The sequence below is a fragment of the Lampris incognitus genome, chromosome 3, assembly GCF_029633865.1.
Source record: "Lampris incognitus isolate fLamInc1 chromosome 3, fLamInc1.hap2, whole genome shotgun sequence".
NCBI lineage: Eukaryota > Metazoa > Chordata > Actinopteri > Lampriformes > Lampridae > Lampris > Lampris incognitus.
Window position 1 is genome coordinate 78,306,989 of NC_079213.1, and position 14,953 is coordinate 78,321,941.

A 14,953-nucleotide genomic window follows, 5' to 3' on the forward strand; every position below is an offset into this window, starting at 1 on the left:
ACCTAGGGATTGTGATGTATTTTTTATTAATGAATGTTTACTATTTACTGATGCAGGTTTGGTAGGCTAAGAATACAAATTTGTCAAATTTAATACTAAACTTTATCTCAGACTCATTTGTTTTGACCGTTTTTTGGTGCACTAATGTCAAGGTTTATTTCCAGTTAGCAGTGTACGCCATTCTACAAAATGCAGTGCGGGCGGAGTTTAGGACCCGGCGGCGGGCGCGGTACAATAGAGCTGTTGTGCCGTGGTGGAGGGATTGCAACCCTTGAAATTCCTTGTGTGGTAGAATAAAAAAAACATTTAATCAATATATATCGCTGCCCTCATTTAAAAAAAAAATACCCATTTTGGAGGATGCTTTACAACAGCTAGGTGGAACAAGCCGTGCAATATTACGCAAAGGTAAGGTACGTGAAATTTGAACAGATCTGTTCGTGTGTTCAATTTGCCAAGGACTGGCCCTTAGATGGTTTACCCAGGCCATGAGGCCTGCTTCCTCTCTACCTTCCTCCCTCTCCGTTTTATTTTTATCGGTTCATCATCTGCGGCGTTACTGGTCACAAGGGAAAGTCATAGGAACACTTAAATGTGATAAACACTAAGGTGTCGTGACGAAGTTTTCCATTTATTTAAGTAATGTTTCGCCCGGAGCCCGAGGAAGTGACATATTTGTATGGTGGCGCCCATGTTTGGTTCCTCCTGCCGTCTCCCTGCTAAAGGCCCGCGTTTGGCGCCAAGGCACTTCACAACGGAGCATGTTAACGATATTGTTTGTTTGTGTTCTCCGTTTTTACCCTCTTTAAACCGGTGATTTTGGTGAACTGGCAACCAGACACTGGTATAAAAAAAGGTTACGGCATATCTGGCAAGCGGTATGTAAAAAACAAAACAAAACGCTTGAACGGGGCTAAAACGTTAACAATTAAGAGTACGACTCCGTGTCACTGTTCAGTTTGAATTGAGGGTTACGGGAGTACAGTAATGCGAGTTATCCAATACCACAGACCGTGTGAACATCCGTTAACCACGTCCTGTTCTCACGACACGTTGTCTTGCCATTGTCTGTCCCGTGGGAAACCGCTGAGTTCTACATGCTCACCGTTACCTCAGGTTTGTAGCATACGGAAAGACGTAAGTGTATTGATACTTGACTGATCTGAGATGTGGCTAAGCTTTTAAAAGCTTGTCAGGATAAAAGATGGAATAATGGAGCGAAGACTAGACCTCCGTTTTGGGGGCACTAATTTACACAAATGGTGAACACCGTGTAAGTACGGGATAATAGTAGTTGGTGTATCCTCCATAGTTTGGATCTTTTTAAACACAAGTCTATTCTGTTTGCGTTCATCAGTTCCCCATTCGGCTATCAAAATCACATCTTGCACACTATCTACCTATGTATCTGTCCATTTATCCATCTATCCAATCTCTCAAGCTTGCTCAACCTGGGCATCATAAGCAGACTTAACAGATAAGTTGAAATACAATAGGGGGCGCCCCGGTGGCTCACTTTGTAGAGTGCGTACCTCATAAGGCTGAGTCCTTACAGTAGCGGCCTGGGTTCAAATCCGGCCCAGGCCCATTGCTGCATGTCATCCCCTCTCTCTCCCCTGCCCCTCGTGTTTCTCTCAACCATCACTATCTCATAAAGGCAGAACATGCCAATAAATAAATAAATTATATATATATATATTTATATATATATATAAATACACTCACAACGCTAGAAGGCCCTGCACCAGTGACCTTTGTCGGAGATCCCTGTTCACACACATTGATGTTTTTGTCATTTTACTCTAAATTGAGTCCTTTTCAGTCAAGAAGGGATAGACTTTAATTGGCAGGAAGATTCATTTTATTCATTAATTTTCCAAGCCACTTGTCCTAATTAGGGTCGCAGGGTGCTGGAGCCTATCCCAGCACTCATTGGGCGGAAGCCGGGGAAACACCCTGGACACAGGTCACCAGTCCATTGCAGGGCAGGCCAGGAAGATAGAATGTTATTTCTTCAGGGATTTATTTTTGACGTTTTTATACAGAATACAGAGAGGCGATTGAGCAGACTGTGTTCTGTTTTGTAGTAGGACATTCGACTGCAACAGACTGAAGGAATCAGTACAAAGTTTTACATAGATGGCATAGAACACCATATATTCTTCATAAATTTGACCCCACCGGATCTTGGGCGGCACGGTGGCGCAGTGGTTAGCGCTGACTCCTCACAGCAAGAAGGTCCTGGGTTTGAACCCTGGGGTTGTCCAAACTTGGGGGTCATCCCAGGTTGTCCTCTGTGGAGTTTGCATGTTCTCCCTGTCTGTGGTGGGTTTTCTCCGGGTGCTCTGGTTTCCCCCACCATCAAAAAGACATGCATGATAGGTTAATACCCCTGTCTGCCATTGACCGGGGCATCATGGCAAGAAGACCTGGAGTTGGTCCCCGGGTGCTGCACGGCGGCTGCCCAGTGCTCCTAGCAATACAGCTAGGATGGGTTAAATGCAGAGCGTAATTTCCCTATGGAGATCAAGAGCATATCAAAATTAAAAACAAAACAAAAAAATCAAAGAAATCTCCCCTCTGCTCAAAAGTGCAAAGTAGAAATGAATACATTCATTCATTGTCTATGGAAATGTCCCAAAATAAGTAAATTTTGGTCTCTAATAACCAAACAGCTAAATACAATTTTACAAACTACAATCTCAAAAAATCCTAGTCTGTTTCTGCTCAGTCATTCGTACAGTAACCTCCATCTCAATTCTTCTAAATGTTAGCTTCTCAGAAAGCTGCTTGTTATAGCATGAAAATGTATACGTTTTAATTGGATTTTTGATAAGCCACCAACTGTCACTCAGTGGTATTGGGAATTATTCAGGAACTTGCCAATGGAAAGATTGTGTACTAGATCTAAAGGCATATAGAGATTTGTCATGGAATTTGGAAACCTTATCAGTTTTACCAGATGGCCTGATTAGCTTGTCTCCTCCACATGCAGGCCTACAGCAAAGTTCTCTCTCAACCTAACTTTTCTGTTATTTTTTAATACTGTTGGTTATATCGATTGCAATGTGTGAAAATTGCATTTGCTGTGTTTAAGCTATTGTGGCATCTGACAGCAAGTTGCTGATTTGTTTTGTTTTATCCTTTAATTGTATCCATTTCATGTTGTATATACATATATTTTTGTTCTTTTGCTCTTTGTGTATGTAAAAGCAAAATGAAACAATTCTGTTGATAGATTTGTTGTTAAGCATCTTATATGATGTTCCTTAATATAAACAAATGCAAAAAAAGTTTTTATGCAATGAATAGCTGCTGGATGGCAGATCTTAGTCGGTCTTAGTTACACTCAACAAGGTATGTTTGTTTTCTTCTGTTGTTAAACATGGCTCAAGATAATGCCAGTCTCATAAAAATGAAGCCTCAATAGCTGGAGCTTTATTTTCTTCATGCTGGTGAGTCAGATGGAAAACTCAGGTATTGTTAGCCTTTTAGTTTTCAGTGGTAGGTAATGCCAGTGCTTTGTCACTGACTGACAGAGCAAGGTGCTGCTGTGGCCAAGCTGCACGTAAGCTGCTTCCACTCTTTAGAGCCTTTACGGAGAGCACGCTGGGTGGTACGTTTGGTCAGTTTCACTCACCTGTGAACTGTATGATTATATTTATAAGATTCATTGGATACATTTTATTCATTTAACTTCATTTATAAAACTCTCTTGAGCCTCAACCATTTTGTATGCTTTGGTCAAGCTTTGGTGTGAAATGGGTTCCAGTTTTTTTTTTCCCTTTCCCCCTTCTATTGCACTGGCCCTCGTGGGGAATGTGAGACACACCCTGTCTGTTGAAACAGCACACTGTATCACGGGCTTCTGGGTTCTGGGGGATTGAGACGGTCTACTGTTTATGAGAGCGAGTTGTATGTGTGAATGTAATATTTTTATTTATTTATTTTTAATATTGCAGTCCTACTCTGGCATCCTCAACCTGTCTGCTCTGAAAGTAATTCTGTCTGTTCAGTGATGTATCATTCTTATGACTGACTTTTGGGAGTTTTGTGTCATATGTGTTTACATGACATTACATGACATTAAGCTTCCTAGCCAAAGCTTAAAGCTAACCGAGGATTTAACAACGGGAGCCGCCAGCCGCAGAAACAGAACAAATCATTGAGACACTTTCTCAGACACTATCTATGCTGCTAACTCTGTGATATCCATCAGTTGCTTATATCCATCCGTCCGGACTTATATCCATTGTTTCTGATGGTGTTGTATCTCATCTACTTTATAGACTGACATCATGTCTGATATCCAGGTATAAGAAGAGGCTATTTAGGGTTTATCAGAGGAGTCCACTAGCATGCTTGTCAACTTTGAATTTATGGTGAGTAGCTAATTTTTTGTGCAGATTGAGGTCACTCTTTGTCTATGGTGGTCAAGAAGAAGCAAAAAATGACTTGTTCTTCTTCCTGACTTGTTCTTCTTTTCCTCCCTTGCAGGATGCTTCAGGATGAAACGTCATAGGTCCTCAAGCAGCAGTGACAGTTCTGACAATGAGAGTAAGTGGCTTGTCTGAAAGTACTCCTTCAACTGAACAGACCTCTGTTTTACAAACACACACACACCCTTTCTTTTTATAATGCACCTTGCCTCTATATTTAGGTCCGTCAACCTCCTTCTGTTCTTCCAACAAGTATGGAAGCAAACCTGGAACCCCTGCGTCCAACCCAAAGAAACCGGCAGAAGTAAGCAAGGCCTCCCTTAATTGCACCATCAGATTCCATGCTGAGGGTTGATTAAAAGAAACTATGTTAAACGTTAAAGCTGGTCTTTTCTAATATTTGACCTTTGGCCTGTCCGACAGGTGTTCAGAAAAGACCTGATCAGTGCTATGAAGCTACCGGACTCCCACCATGTCTCTCCAGAGGACTATTACTTACTGGCAGATACCTGGAGGCAGGAATGGGAGAAAGGAGTTCAAGTACTCGCAAGTCCAGACACCATCCCACAGCCTTCAGTCAGGTAACATCTGACCCCTTTTGAACAGTGTTGATTTGGTCAACGGAAACCGTGACGAAAAATATTTGTCCATAATGATAATAACAATAATAATAATGTCTGTGAATGTTCTCATTCATCCAGGTCATGGTTATCCAAAGGAGTTGAATCAAGTGCAACTGGACTTGGTATTTATCCGTGAAGACGTTTCGCCTCTCATCCAAGAGGCTTCCTCAGTTCGTGCCTTTCTGACTAGACCAAGCTAGTCTGACTGGCTGGTGATGAGACTCAGAATTTATCCTCTTTGGAGTCGTCGTCAGAGCTATAGATGTCCATGGCTTTGTGTTCCGATGTTTCCCAACGCCCGTCGCTAACACAGCCATAGATATGAGTGGCTGTTTTGTGTACCGATGTTTGGCCGCGCCCGTCGTTATCGGAGCTATTGATATGCGTGGCTCTCCTGTGCTCCGATGTCCAGCCGCGCCCGTCGCCATCAGAGCTATTGATTTGCATTTGTTTAGCAGCGACGGTCGTTAGGGGTGTTACTTTCGACTTCATTATTCAGTGGTCATGAGAATCGTTGGAGCCGTTAGTGACTGACTGTTGTTCTTGGAGGCTAGGCTTCTTGAGTCTCCTGGGTAGAGATGAAAGGACGGCATTGTAAGTGGGAGATAGGTGGTGTCGCAGACCTCCTCCTCTGTTGAGGGATGGTTTTTCCAGTTCACATAGATGGCTTCCTTCACCCCTCTTTCACACCATCTATCTTCTCTGTCCAAAATGTGTACGTTGCTGTCCTCGAAGGAGTGTGTCTTCTCCTTTAGATGTAGATAGACTGCTGAGTCTTGTCCTGAGGAGTTTGGCCTTCTGTGTTGGGCCATCTGTTTGTGTAGTGGTTGTTTGGTTTCTCCTATGTATAGGTCAGTGCAATCCTCATTGCATTGTACAGCATACACCAGACTGCATTTTTGGGTGTGTGGTACACGGTCTTTGGGATGAACCAGTCTTTGTCGGAGTGTGTTGCTGGGTTTGAAGTATACCGGGATGCGGTGTTTGTTGAAAATTCTCCAAAACTCAGGAGAATTTAATAATGAATAATGAATGAAACTCAGGAGAATTTAATCATGAAGTCGAAACTAACACCCCCAACGACTGCCGCTGCTAAACAAATGCAAATCTATAGCTCTGATGGCGACGGGCGCGGCTGGACATCGGAGCACAGGAGAGCCATGCATATCAATAGCTCCGATAACGACGGGTGCGGCCAAACATCGGTACACAAAACAGCCACTCATATCTATGGCTCTGTTAGCGACAGGCGTTGGTAAACATCGGAACACAAAGAGCCATGGACATCTATAGCTCTGACAACGACTCCAAAGAAGATACATTTTGAGTCTCATCACCAGCCAGTCAGGCTAGCTTGGTCTAGTCAGAAAGGCGCGAATTGAGGAAGCTTCTTGGATGAGAGGCGAAACGTCTTCACGGATATATACCAAGTCCAGTTGCACTTGATTCAACTCCTTTGGATAATAATAATAATATAATGCATTTTATTTGTGCAGAGCTTTTCAAAGTACTCAAAGACCTTTTACATATGTTAGAATAAACGAAAGCAACACGCCAAAAACATCAGACACAAAACATTAATCACACATTAAGAGCAATATTGAAGAGGTAAGGCTTGATTAATGATTTGAATATGGACAAATCAGTGCAGTCTCTGAATTGTTTGGGGAGGGAGGGGGCAGCAGTGGAGAAGGCTCTGTCGCCCTGGGTCTGGTGCATGATCCTGTGTGGTGGAGACAGGAGGTTGGTGTCGGAGGAGCGAAGGCTGCAGGAAGGAGTATGGTAGTGGAACATGTCGGTGTGGTAGGAGGGGGCTGGGTATGGAGGGCTTTGTGAGTCAGGAGAAGGACTTTGAATTGGATCTGTTGTGGGACAGGGAGCCAGTGGAGGTTCTGGGGGACAGGGATGATGTGGTCATGTGAGCAGGTGGGCAGCAGAGTTCTGGATGTACTGGAGTTTGTTTAAGACTGGATGACGAGCCATCGAGAATGCTATTTCAGTAGTCAGTTTTGGATATGATGAAGGCATGGCTCAAGGTTTTGGCAGCAGAGGAGAGTGATGGGTGGAGAAGAGCTATTTTTTAGGTGGAAAAAGGTACCTCTGATGATTTGATTGATGTGATGTTCAAAGGAGAGGTTGCTGTCAAATGATTCCAAGGTTGCAGATGTGTGGGGAGGGAGACAGAGTGGCGTTATCAATGGTAAGGCAGAAGTTGTGAGTGGTTTTGGTAAGGATTTCGGACCGATGATGATCATGACAGATTTATCACGTTAGTTTGAAGAAGTTGGCTTCCATCCATGATTTAATTTCATTGAGTAAATTGGGGTAAATTGTAGTGGTGATGTATTTAGTGGACATGTAGAGCTGGACGTCATTGGTGTAACAGTGGAAGTGGAGACCATGACAACATATGATGTTACTAGGGGGGGAGTATGTAAAGGACGAACAGGAGAGGACCAAGCACTGAACCCTGGGGGGACGCCTTGGGACAGAGGAGCGGTGGAGGAGGTGCAGTTGTTGATGCTGATGAACTGTTGTTTGTTTGTGAGATATGACTTTAACCAGAAGAGCAAGCAAGCAAAATTTTATTTATATAGCACTTTGAAAAACATAGTTACAAAATGCTTTACATGCAATACACAAAATACGAATAAGTACATAAATTGAATGAATGGCATAGGGAGTAACAGACCAAGCTAAAATGAAACAAAACAGAGGGAATGTTTGGGGATCTATAAAAAGGCTTGCCTGAAAAGATGGGTTTTTAGAAGCCGCTTAAAACAGTCCAAAGATTCAGCGAATCTAATCGATTGGGAAAGATTATTCCAGAGGCTTGGGGCTAAAACTGCAAAGGCGCGGTCACCTTTTGTTTTGCGATTGGAGTGAGGGATGGATAAAAGACTAAAGTTTGAGGATCAGAATGGTCGGGAAGTGGAATGAGGAATGAGAAGATCAGAAATGTAACTGGAGGCAAGATCATGCAGTGCTTTAAATGTAATCAATAAGATCTTATAGTTTATTCTGAATTTATGGGAAGCCAATGGAGGGATACAAGAGTAGGGGTAATATAGGACCTACGACTAGTTCTAGTTAGTAGTCTAGCAGCTGCATTCTGAACCAACTGTAGACGATTTAAAGTAGCTTGGTTGAGGCCAGAGTAGAGGGAGTTACAGTAATCTAGATGGGAGAAAATGAAAGTGTGAATTAATGTTTTGATATCCTTAAAAGAAAAAATATTTCTGATTTTTGCAATATTTCTTAGCTGAAGGAAACAGGATTGGACAAGCTTAGTAACATGGTGATCGAAAGGCATATTCCAGTCAAAGATGATACCAAGATTTTTAGCAGTAGGTTTGATGTTTGAATGAAGTGGACCAATAAACGGATCAGGAGGGCAATATCGGCGATGTTGAGGGAGGATTCAAGGCAGGAGAGAAGAATGGTGTGACTGATGGTGTCAAAAGCTGCAGTGAGTGCAAGGAGGATGAGAATGCAGAGGTGGCCAGAGTCTGTGGAGAGAAGGAGGTTGTTAGTGACTTTAAGGAGAGCTGTTTCTGTGCTCTGCTGTGAGCGGAAACCAGATTGAAATGGTTCGAACAGGTTAATGGAGATGTGGTGAGCTTTGAGTTGGGAGGTGACAACACGTTCCAGTATTTTTGACAGAAAGGGGAGATTGGAAATAGGCCAGAAATTGCTCATTATATCAAGGTTGAGTCCAGATTTTTTGAGGGTGGGGGTGACAGCAGCCAGTTTGGGGGACTGAACCACAGGTGAAGAAGGAGTTAATGATTTCTGTGATGAGTGAGGAGATAGCAGGGAGACAGTCCTTAACAAGATTGGATGAGATGGGATCCAGAACACAAGTGGAGCTTCTCATTCCTACCATAAAGTTGGACAACCCTATTGGGGATACTGGAAGGAACTTTTTGACAGGGGCTGAGTAGTGAGTGGACGGATGGTGAGTGAGTGGACGGGTGGTGGTGGTGGTGGGGGGTCAGGTTGCTGTAGATGGTGTAAAGTTTAATTTGTAAACATGAAAGGAAAGAGTTGTACTTGTTAACGGTGAAGGAATTGGGGGAATTGTCACTGGGTTTGGGAAGTTTGTTTATTGTGGAAAGTGTAGCCTTGGGGTTGGTGGAGCCAGAATGTAAGAGGTGTGAGTAGTAGGTGGACAGGCTGTGATGACAGCGTCTTTGTATTGTTGAAGGTAGTCTGTATACGCTTGGAAATGCACCGTTAAACCAGTTTTCTTGCAAAGTCTTTCAAGCTGGCACTTAAGGGATTTCGTTTGATGGAGTTCAGGAATATACCAGGGAGCTGAGTGTGTGAATAATAATAATAATACATTTTATTTGTGGGCGCCTTTCAGAGCACTCAAGGACGCCTTACAGAACACAGTTAAAAAAAAACAAGCAGCACTGTATCAGGCGGCATAAAATCAAAACAAAGCAGGGTAGACAATAAAAAGTTAATACAACAGTAAGTATAAAATCATAATCAGCACAAAACTCAATGAAGCGTGGATCAGACTGAATATGGCAGTTTGAAAGGGTACATTTTGAGATGGGATTTGAAGGTTGAAAGAGAGTCAACGTTGCGAATGTCTTGTGGGAGAGAGTTCCATAGGTGGGGGGCAGAATGACTGAAGGCTCTAGACCCCATGGTAGTCAAGCCGGCCAATGGTGTAGTGAGTTGGAGAGCAGAAGAGGATCTGAGAGTGTGAGAGGGTGTGTGGATATGAAGGAGTTCAGAAAGATATGAAGGAGCTAGGTTATTAAGGGCCTTAAAGTTGAGAAGCAGGATCTTGAAGTCAATACGGTATTTAACAGGGAGCCAATGGAGTTTCTGAAGAACAGGAGTGATATGATCTATGGAAGGAGTTCTGGTAATGATACGGGCAGCTGAATTTTGGACCAGTTGAAGTTTATGAAGATACTTGAGGGGAATCAGACTACTACTACTACTTCCAGCTGTTTCTGTTAGGAGTCGCCACAGCGGATCATCCGTTTCCACCTCTTCCTGTCCTCTGCATCTTCCTCTATCATACCAGCCACTTGCATGTCTTCCCTCACCACATCCATGAACCTCCTCTTTGGCCTTCCTCTTTTCCTCTTTCCTGGCAGCTCCATATTCATAATCCTTCTCCGAATATATCCAGCACATCTCTTCCGCACATGTCCAAACAATCTCAATCTTGCCTCTTTTACTTTGTCTCCAAACTGTCCAACCTGAGCTGTCCCTCTAATATACTCGTTCCTGATCCTGTCCTTCTTTGTCACTCCAAATGAAAATCTTTGCATCTTCAACTCTGCCACCTCCAGCTCCATCTCCTGTCTTTTTGTCAGTGCCACTGTCTCCAAGCCATGTAACTAGTGTCACTAACATCTTGGTCTCACTACCATCTTGTAAACCTTCCCTTTAACTTTGCTGGTACCTTTCTGTCACAAATCACTCCTGACACTCTTCTCCACCCACTCCACACTGCCTGCACTCTGTTCTTCACCTTTCTTCCGCAGTCCCCGTTACTTTAAACAGTGGACCCCAAGTATTTAAACTCAAATGCCTTTGTCACCTCTACTCTTGCATCCTCACCATTCCGCTGTCCTTAAACTGATCCTCCTTTGTCACCTCTACTCTTGCATCCTCACCATTCCGCTGTCCTCCCTCTCGTTCACATACTTGTATTCCGTCTTGCTCCTACTGACTTTCATTCCTCTTCTCTCCAGTGCATACCTCCACCTCTCCAGGCTCTCCTCAACCTGCACCCTACTCTCGCAACAGATCACAATGTCATCTGCGAACTTCATAGTCCACGGAGACTCCTGCCTGATCTCGTCCATCAACCTGTCCGTCACCATTGCAAACAAGAAATGGCTCAGAGCCGATCCTTGATGTAATCTCACATCCACCTTGAACCCATCCGTCATTCCAACTGCACACTTCACCACTATCACACTGCCCTCATACATATCCTGCACCACTCTTACATACTTCTCTGACACTTCCGACTTCCTCATACAATACCGCACATGTCCTCTCTCGGCACCCTGTCATATGCTTTCTTTAAATCCACTAAGACACAATGTAACTCCTTCCGACCTTCTCCATCAACATTCTCAAAGCAAACATTGCATCTGTAGTGCTCTTTCGTGGCACGAAACCATACTGCTGCTCGCTAATCATCACCTCTCCTCTTAACCTAGCTTCTATTACTCTTTCCCATAACTTCATGGTGTGGCTGATCAACTTTATACCTCTGTAGTTGCTACAGTTTTGCACATCGCCCTTATTCTTGAAAATCGGTACCAGTATGCTGCTTCTCCACTCTTGGACATCCTTTTACTTTCCAAGATTGTGTTAAACACTCTAGTTAAAAACTCCACTGCCATCTCTCCTAAACACCTCCATGCCTCTACTGGTATGTCATCTGGACCAACTGCCTTCCAGTCTTCATTCACTTCATAGTTGCCCTCACTTCCTCCTTGCTAATCCAGCGCACTCTCTAATTCACTAACCCCACATCATCTAACCTTCTTTCTCATGTTCTTCATTCATCAGCCCCTCAAACTACTCCTTCCACCTTCTCAACACACTCTCCTTGCTTGTTAGCATATTTCCATTTCTATCCTTGATCAACCTACTGCACATCCTTCCCAGCTTCGTCCTTCTGTCTAACAAATCAGTACAAGTCTTTTTCTCCTTCCTTAATGTCCAGCCTCTCATACAACTCACCATACACCTTTTCCTTTGCCTTCGCCACCTCTTTTCACTTTATGCCACATCTCCTTGTACTCCTGTCTACTTTCTTCACCTCTCTGACTATCCCACTTCTACTTTGCCAACCTCTTCCTCTGTATTCTTTGCTGTACTTCCTGATTCTACAGCCAAGTCTCCTTGTCCTCCTTCCTCTGTCTAGATGACACACCAAGTACCTTCCTAGCTGTCTCCCTCACTATTTCTGCAGTGCCATCTGGCAACCCTTCACTACCATCCAGTGCCTGTCTTAACTCCCCCCTGAACTCCACACAACAGTCTTCCTTCTTCAACTTCCACCATTTGATCCTTGGCTCTGCCTTCACTTGCTTCCTCTTCTTGATCTCCAAAGTCATCCTATAGACCACCATCCGATGCTGCCTAGCTATGTTCTCCCCTGTCACCACCTTGCAGTCTTCAGTCCCTTTCAGATCATGCTCTCCTACATAAGATATAGTCCACCTGTGTGCACTGTGTATACGTCACCCTGTGTTCCTCCTTCTTGAAATATGTATTCACCACAGCCATTTCCATCTTTTTGCAAAATCCACAAAATCTATTCTTCCATGGTCCTCCCCTTGACACCATACCTGTCCATCACCTCTGTTCCCTTCACCGACATGCCACTTCAACCAACTCACTCCAGAATTCTTTCACTTCCATTTCTCACCCAACTTGCAGGGCATATGCACCGATAACATTCATCATCACACCTTTGATTTCTAGCTTCATACTTATCACTCTGTCCGACACGCTCTTCAGCTCCAACACACTCTTGACATACTCATTTTTCATTCATTCATCTTCAACCGCTTCTCCGGGGTAGGGTTGCGGCGGCAGCAAGCTAAGTAGGGCACTCCAGGCATCCCTCTCCCCAGCAACGCCCTCCAGCTCCTCCTGGGGGATCCCAAGGCATTCCCAGGCCAGATTGGACATGTAGTCCCTCCAATCAGTTCTGGGTCTACCCAGGGGTCTCCTCCCAGTTGGCCATGCCTGGTAAACCTCCAAAGGAAGGCGCCCAGGAGGCATCCTAATCAGATGTCCGAACCACCTCAACTGGCTCCTTTCGACGCGAAGGAGCAGCAGCACTACTCCGACCTCCCTGCGGATATCCGAGCTCCTCACCCTATCTCTAAGGCTGAGCCCTGACACCCTATGGAGGAAACTCATTTCAGCCGCTTGTATCCACGATCTCACCCTTTCAGTCACTACCCAATGCTCATGACCATAGGTGAAGGTTCGAACAAAGATTGACTGGTAAATTGAGAGCTTAGCCTTCCAGCTCAGATCCCTCTTCACCACAATGGTCCGGTACAACGTCCACATTACTGCTGATGTCTGATGTCAACCAAGACAGCCCAACAATTTGACATACTCTTCCTTCAGAATTACCCCTACCCCATTACTCCTCCCATCCGCACCATGTTAGAAGAGTTTGTGCCCACCTCTGATGCTCCTGGCCTTACTCCCCTTCCACCTGGTCTCTTGCACATGTAGTGTATATCTACCTTCATTCTCTCCATCAAATCAGCCAGCTTTCTTACCAGTCATAGTGCCAACATTCAAAGTTCCAACTATCACCTCCACGCTCTTACCCTTTTTCCTCTCCCACTGCCTCTGGACATGCCTTCCCCCTCTCCGTCACCCAACAGTAGCATAGTTTAAACTGACACCCTGCTGGCCAACAGTACCGATGGCAGTTGTTGGAAACCTGGGCCTCGGCCGATTTGATATGGAAATCTGATATATGATCCGCATGTTTGATTTGGCAAAGCTTTTATGCCGGATGCCCTTTCTGATGCAACCCTCCCCATTTATACGGGCTTGGGACCAGCACTAAGACGCACTGGCTTGTGATCCTCAGTGGCTGGGTTAAAAGTGTGTGAATGAGACTACTACTACCACTACTGCTTTTGGCTGCTCCCGTTAGCTGTCGCCACAGCGGATCATCTGTTTCCATTTCTTCCTGTCTTCTGCATCTTCTCTGTCACACCAGCCACCTGCATGTCTTCCCTCACCACATCCACAAACCTCCTCTTTGGCCTTCTTCTTTTCCTCTTCCCTGGCAGCTCAATATTCAGGATCCTTCTCCCAATATACCCAGCATCTCTCCTCCACACATGTCCAAGCCATCTCAATCTGGTCTCTCTTGCTTTGTCTCCAAACCGTCCAACTTGAGTGGTTCCTCTAATATAATCATTCCTAATCCTGTCCTTCTTCGTCACTCCCAGTGAAAATCGTAGCATCTTCAACTCTGCCACCTCCAGCTCTGCCTCCTGTCTTTTGGTCAGTGCCACAGTCTCCAAACCATATAACATAGCTGGTGTCACAGCCATCTTGTAAACCTTCCCTTTAACTCTTGCTGATACCCTTCTGTCGCAAATCACTCCTGACACTCTTTTCCACCCTGCCTGCACTCTCTTCTTCACCTCTCTCCTGCACTCCCCGTTACTTTGGACAGTTGACCCCGAGTATTTGTGTGAATGAGTCTATTTTGGTTTTACTCGGGATCAGCTCATCAAGACAGGCGGAAAGTGAACCATTATAACAATTGACAAGCTCGAAGGGAATATCAGACAGTGGGGGGATGGGAGTGAGACATTTTACTGGTAAGAGAAGCAGAAAGAGCTGAGGGGGAGCTAGATTTGAGATTTCTGAAGGATATTATGCATTTGACTTTTGGGATAGGGATGTTAATGTCCATGGTGATTGCCAGGTGGTTAGAGATATTGCAGTTGGATAGTTGATTTATTGTGAGACCAGTGGAGCAGACCAAATCTAGGATGTAGCCATGGCTGTGAGTGGGGAAGTTGATGTGTTGTGTTAAGTTGAAGCATTGTTGCAGTTCCAGAAATTCTATGGCAGAATTACAGTCAGCGTCATCAATGTGGATATTAAAATCACTCAGGAAGAGAACGGAAGATGAGCTCACACATAACTGGGTCAGAAAATCAGAAAAGTCAGAGAAAGGAGGGGTTTGGCTTGGGGGGTCGGTAGATAACGTCAGTGACCAAAGGAGTGGGACCAGAGTTTGAAGGCAAGGTATTCAGAAGAGTGAGAGGCAGGAATGGGAATGGGAGTTTTTTTGATGTCATTCTTGTAAACAACTGCAACACCACCTCCCTGCCCCTTAAGATG

At 44.5% G+C, this 14,953-nt stretch overlaps 1 protein-coding gene across 2 annotated transcripts in view; it reads left to right on the plus strand.

The window, feature by feature from the left end:
* Positions 1-262: 262 nt before the first annotated feature.
* The window catches only part of jade3 (jade family PHD finger 3), a 36,038-nt gene continuing 21,347 nt past the window's right edge, over positions 263-14,953 (plus strand). Inside the window, exons 1-5 of one of the 2 annotated variants that reach the window (XM_056276143.1) lie at positions 263-413; positions 4,314-4,382; positions 4,498-4,557; positions 4,661-4,743; positions 4,863-5,020. In XM_056276143.1, coding sequence (XP_056132118.1) covers positions 4,509-4,557; positions 4,661-4,743; positions 4,863-5,020 — 290 coding nt within the window. In that variant the 5' untranslated portion in view covers positions 263-413; positions 4,314-4,382; positions 4,498-4,508. Of the gene's footprint in view, positions 414-4,289; positions 4,383-4,497; positions 4,558-4,660; positions 4,744-4,862; positions 5,021-14,953 lie in introns of both variants that reach the window. The other variant, XM_056276142.1, reaches the window with a different exon arrangement.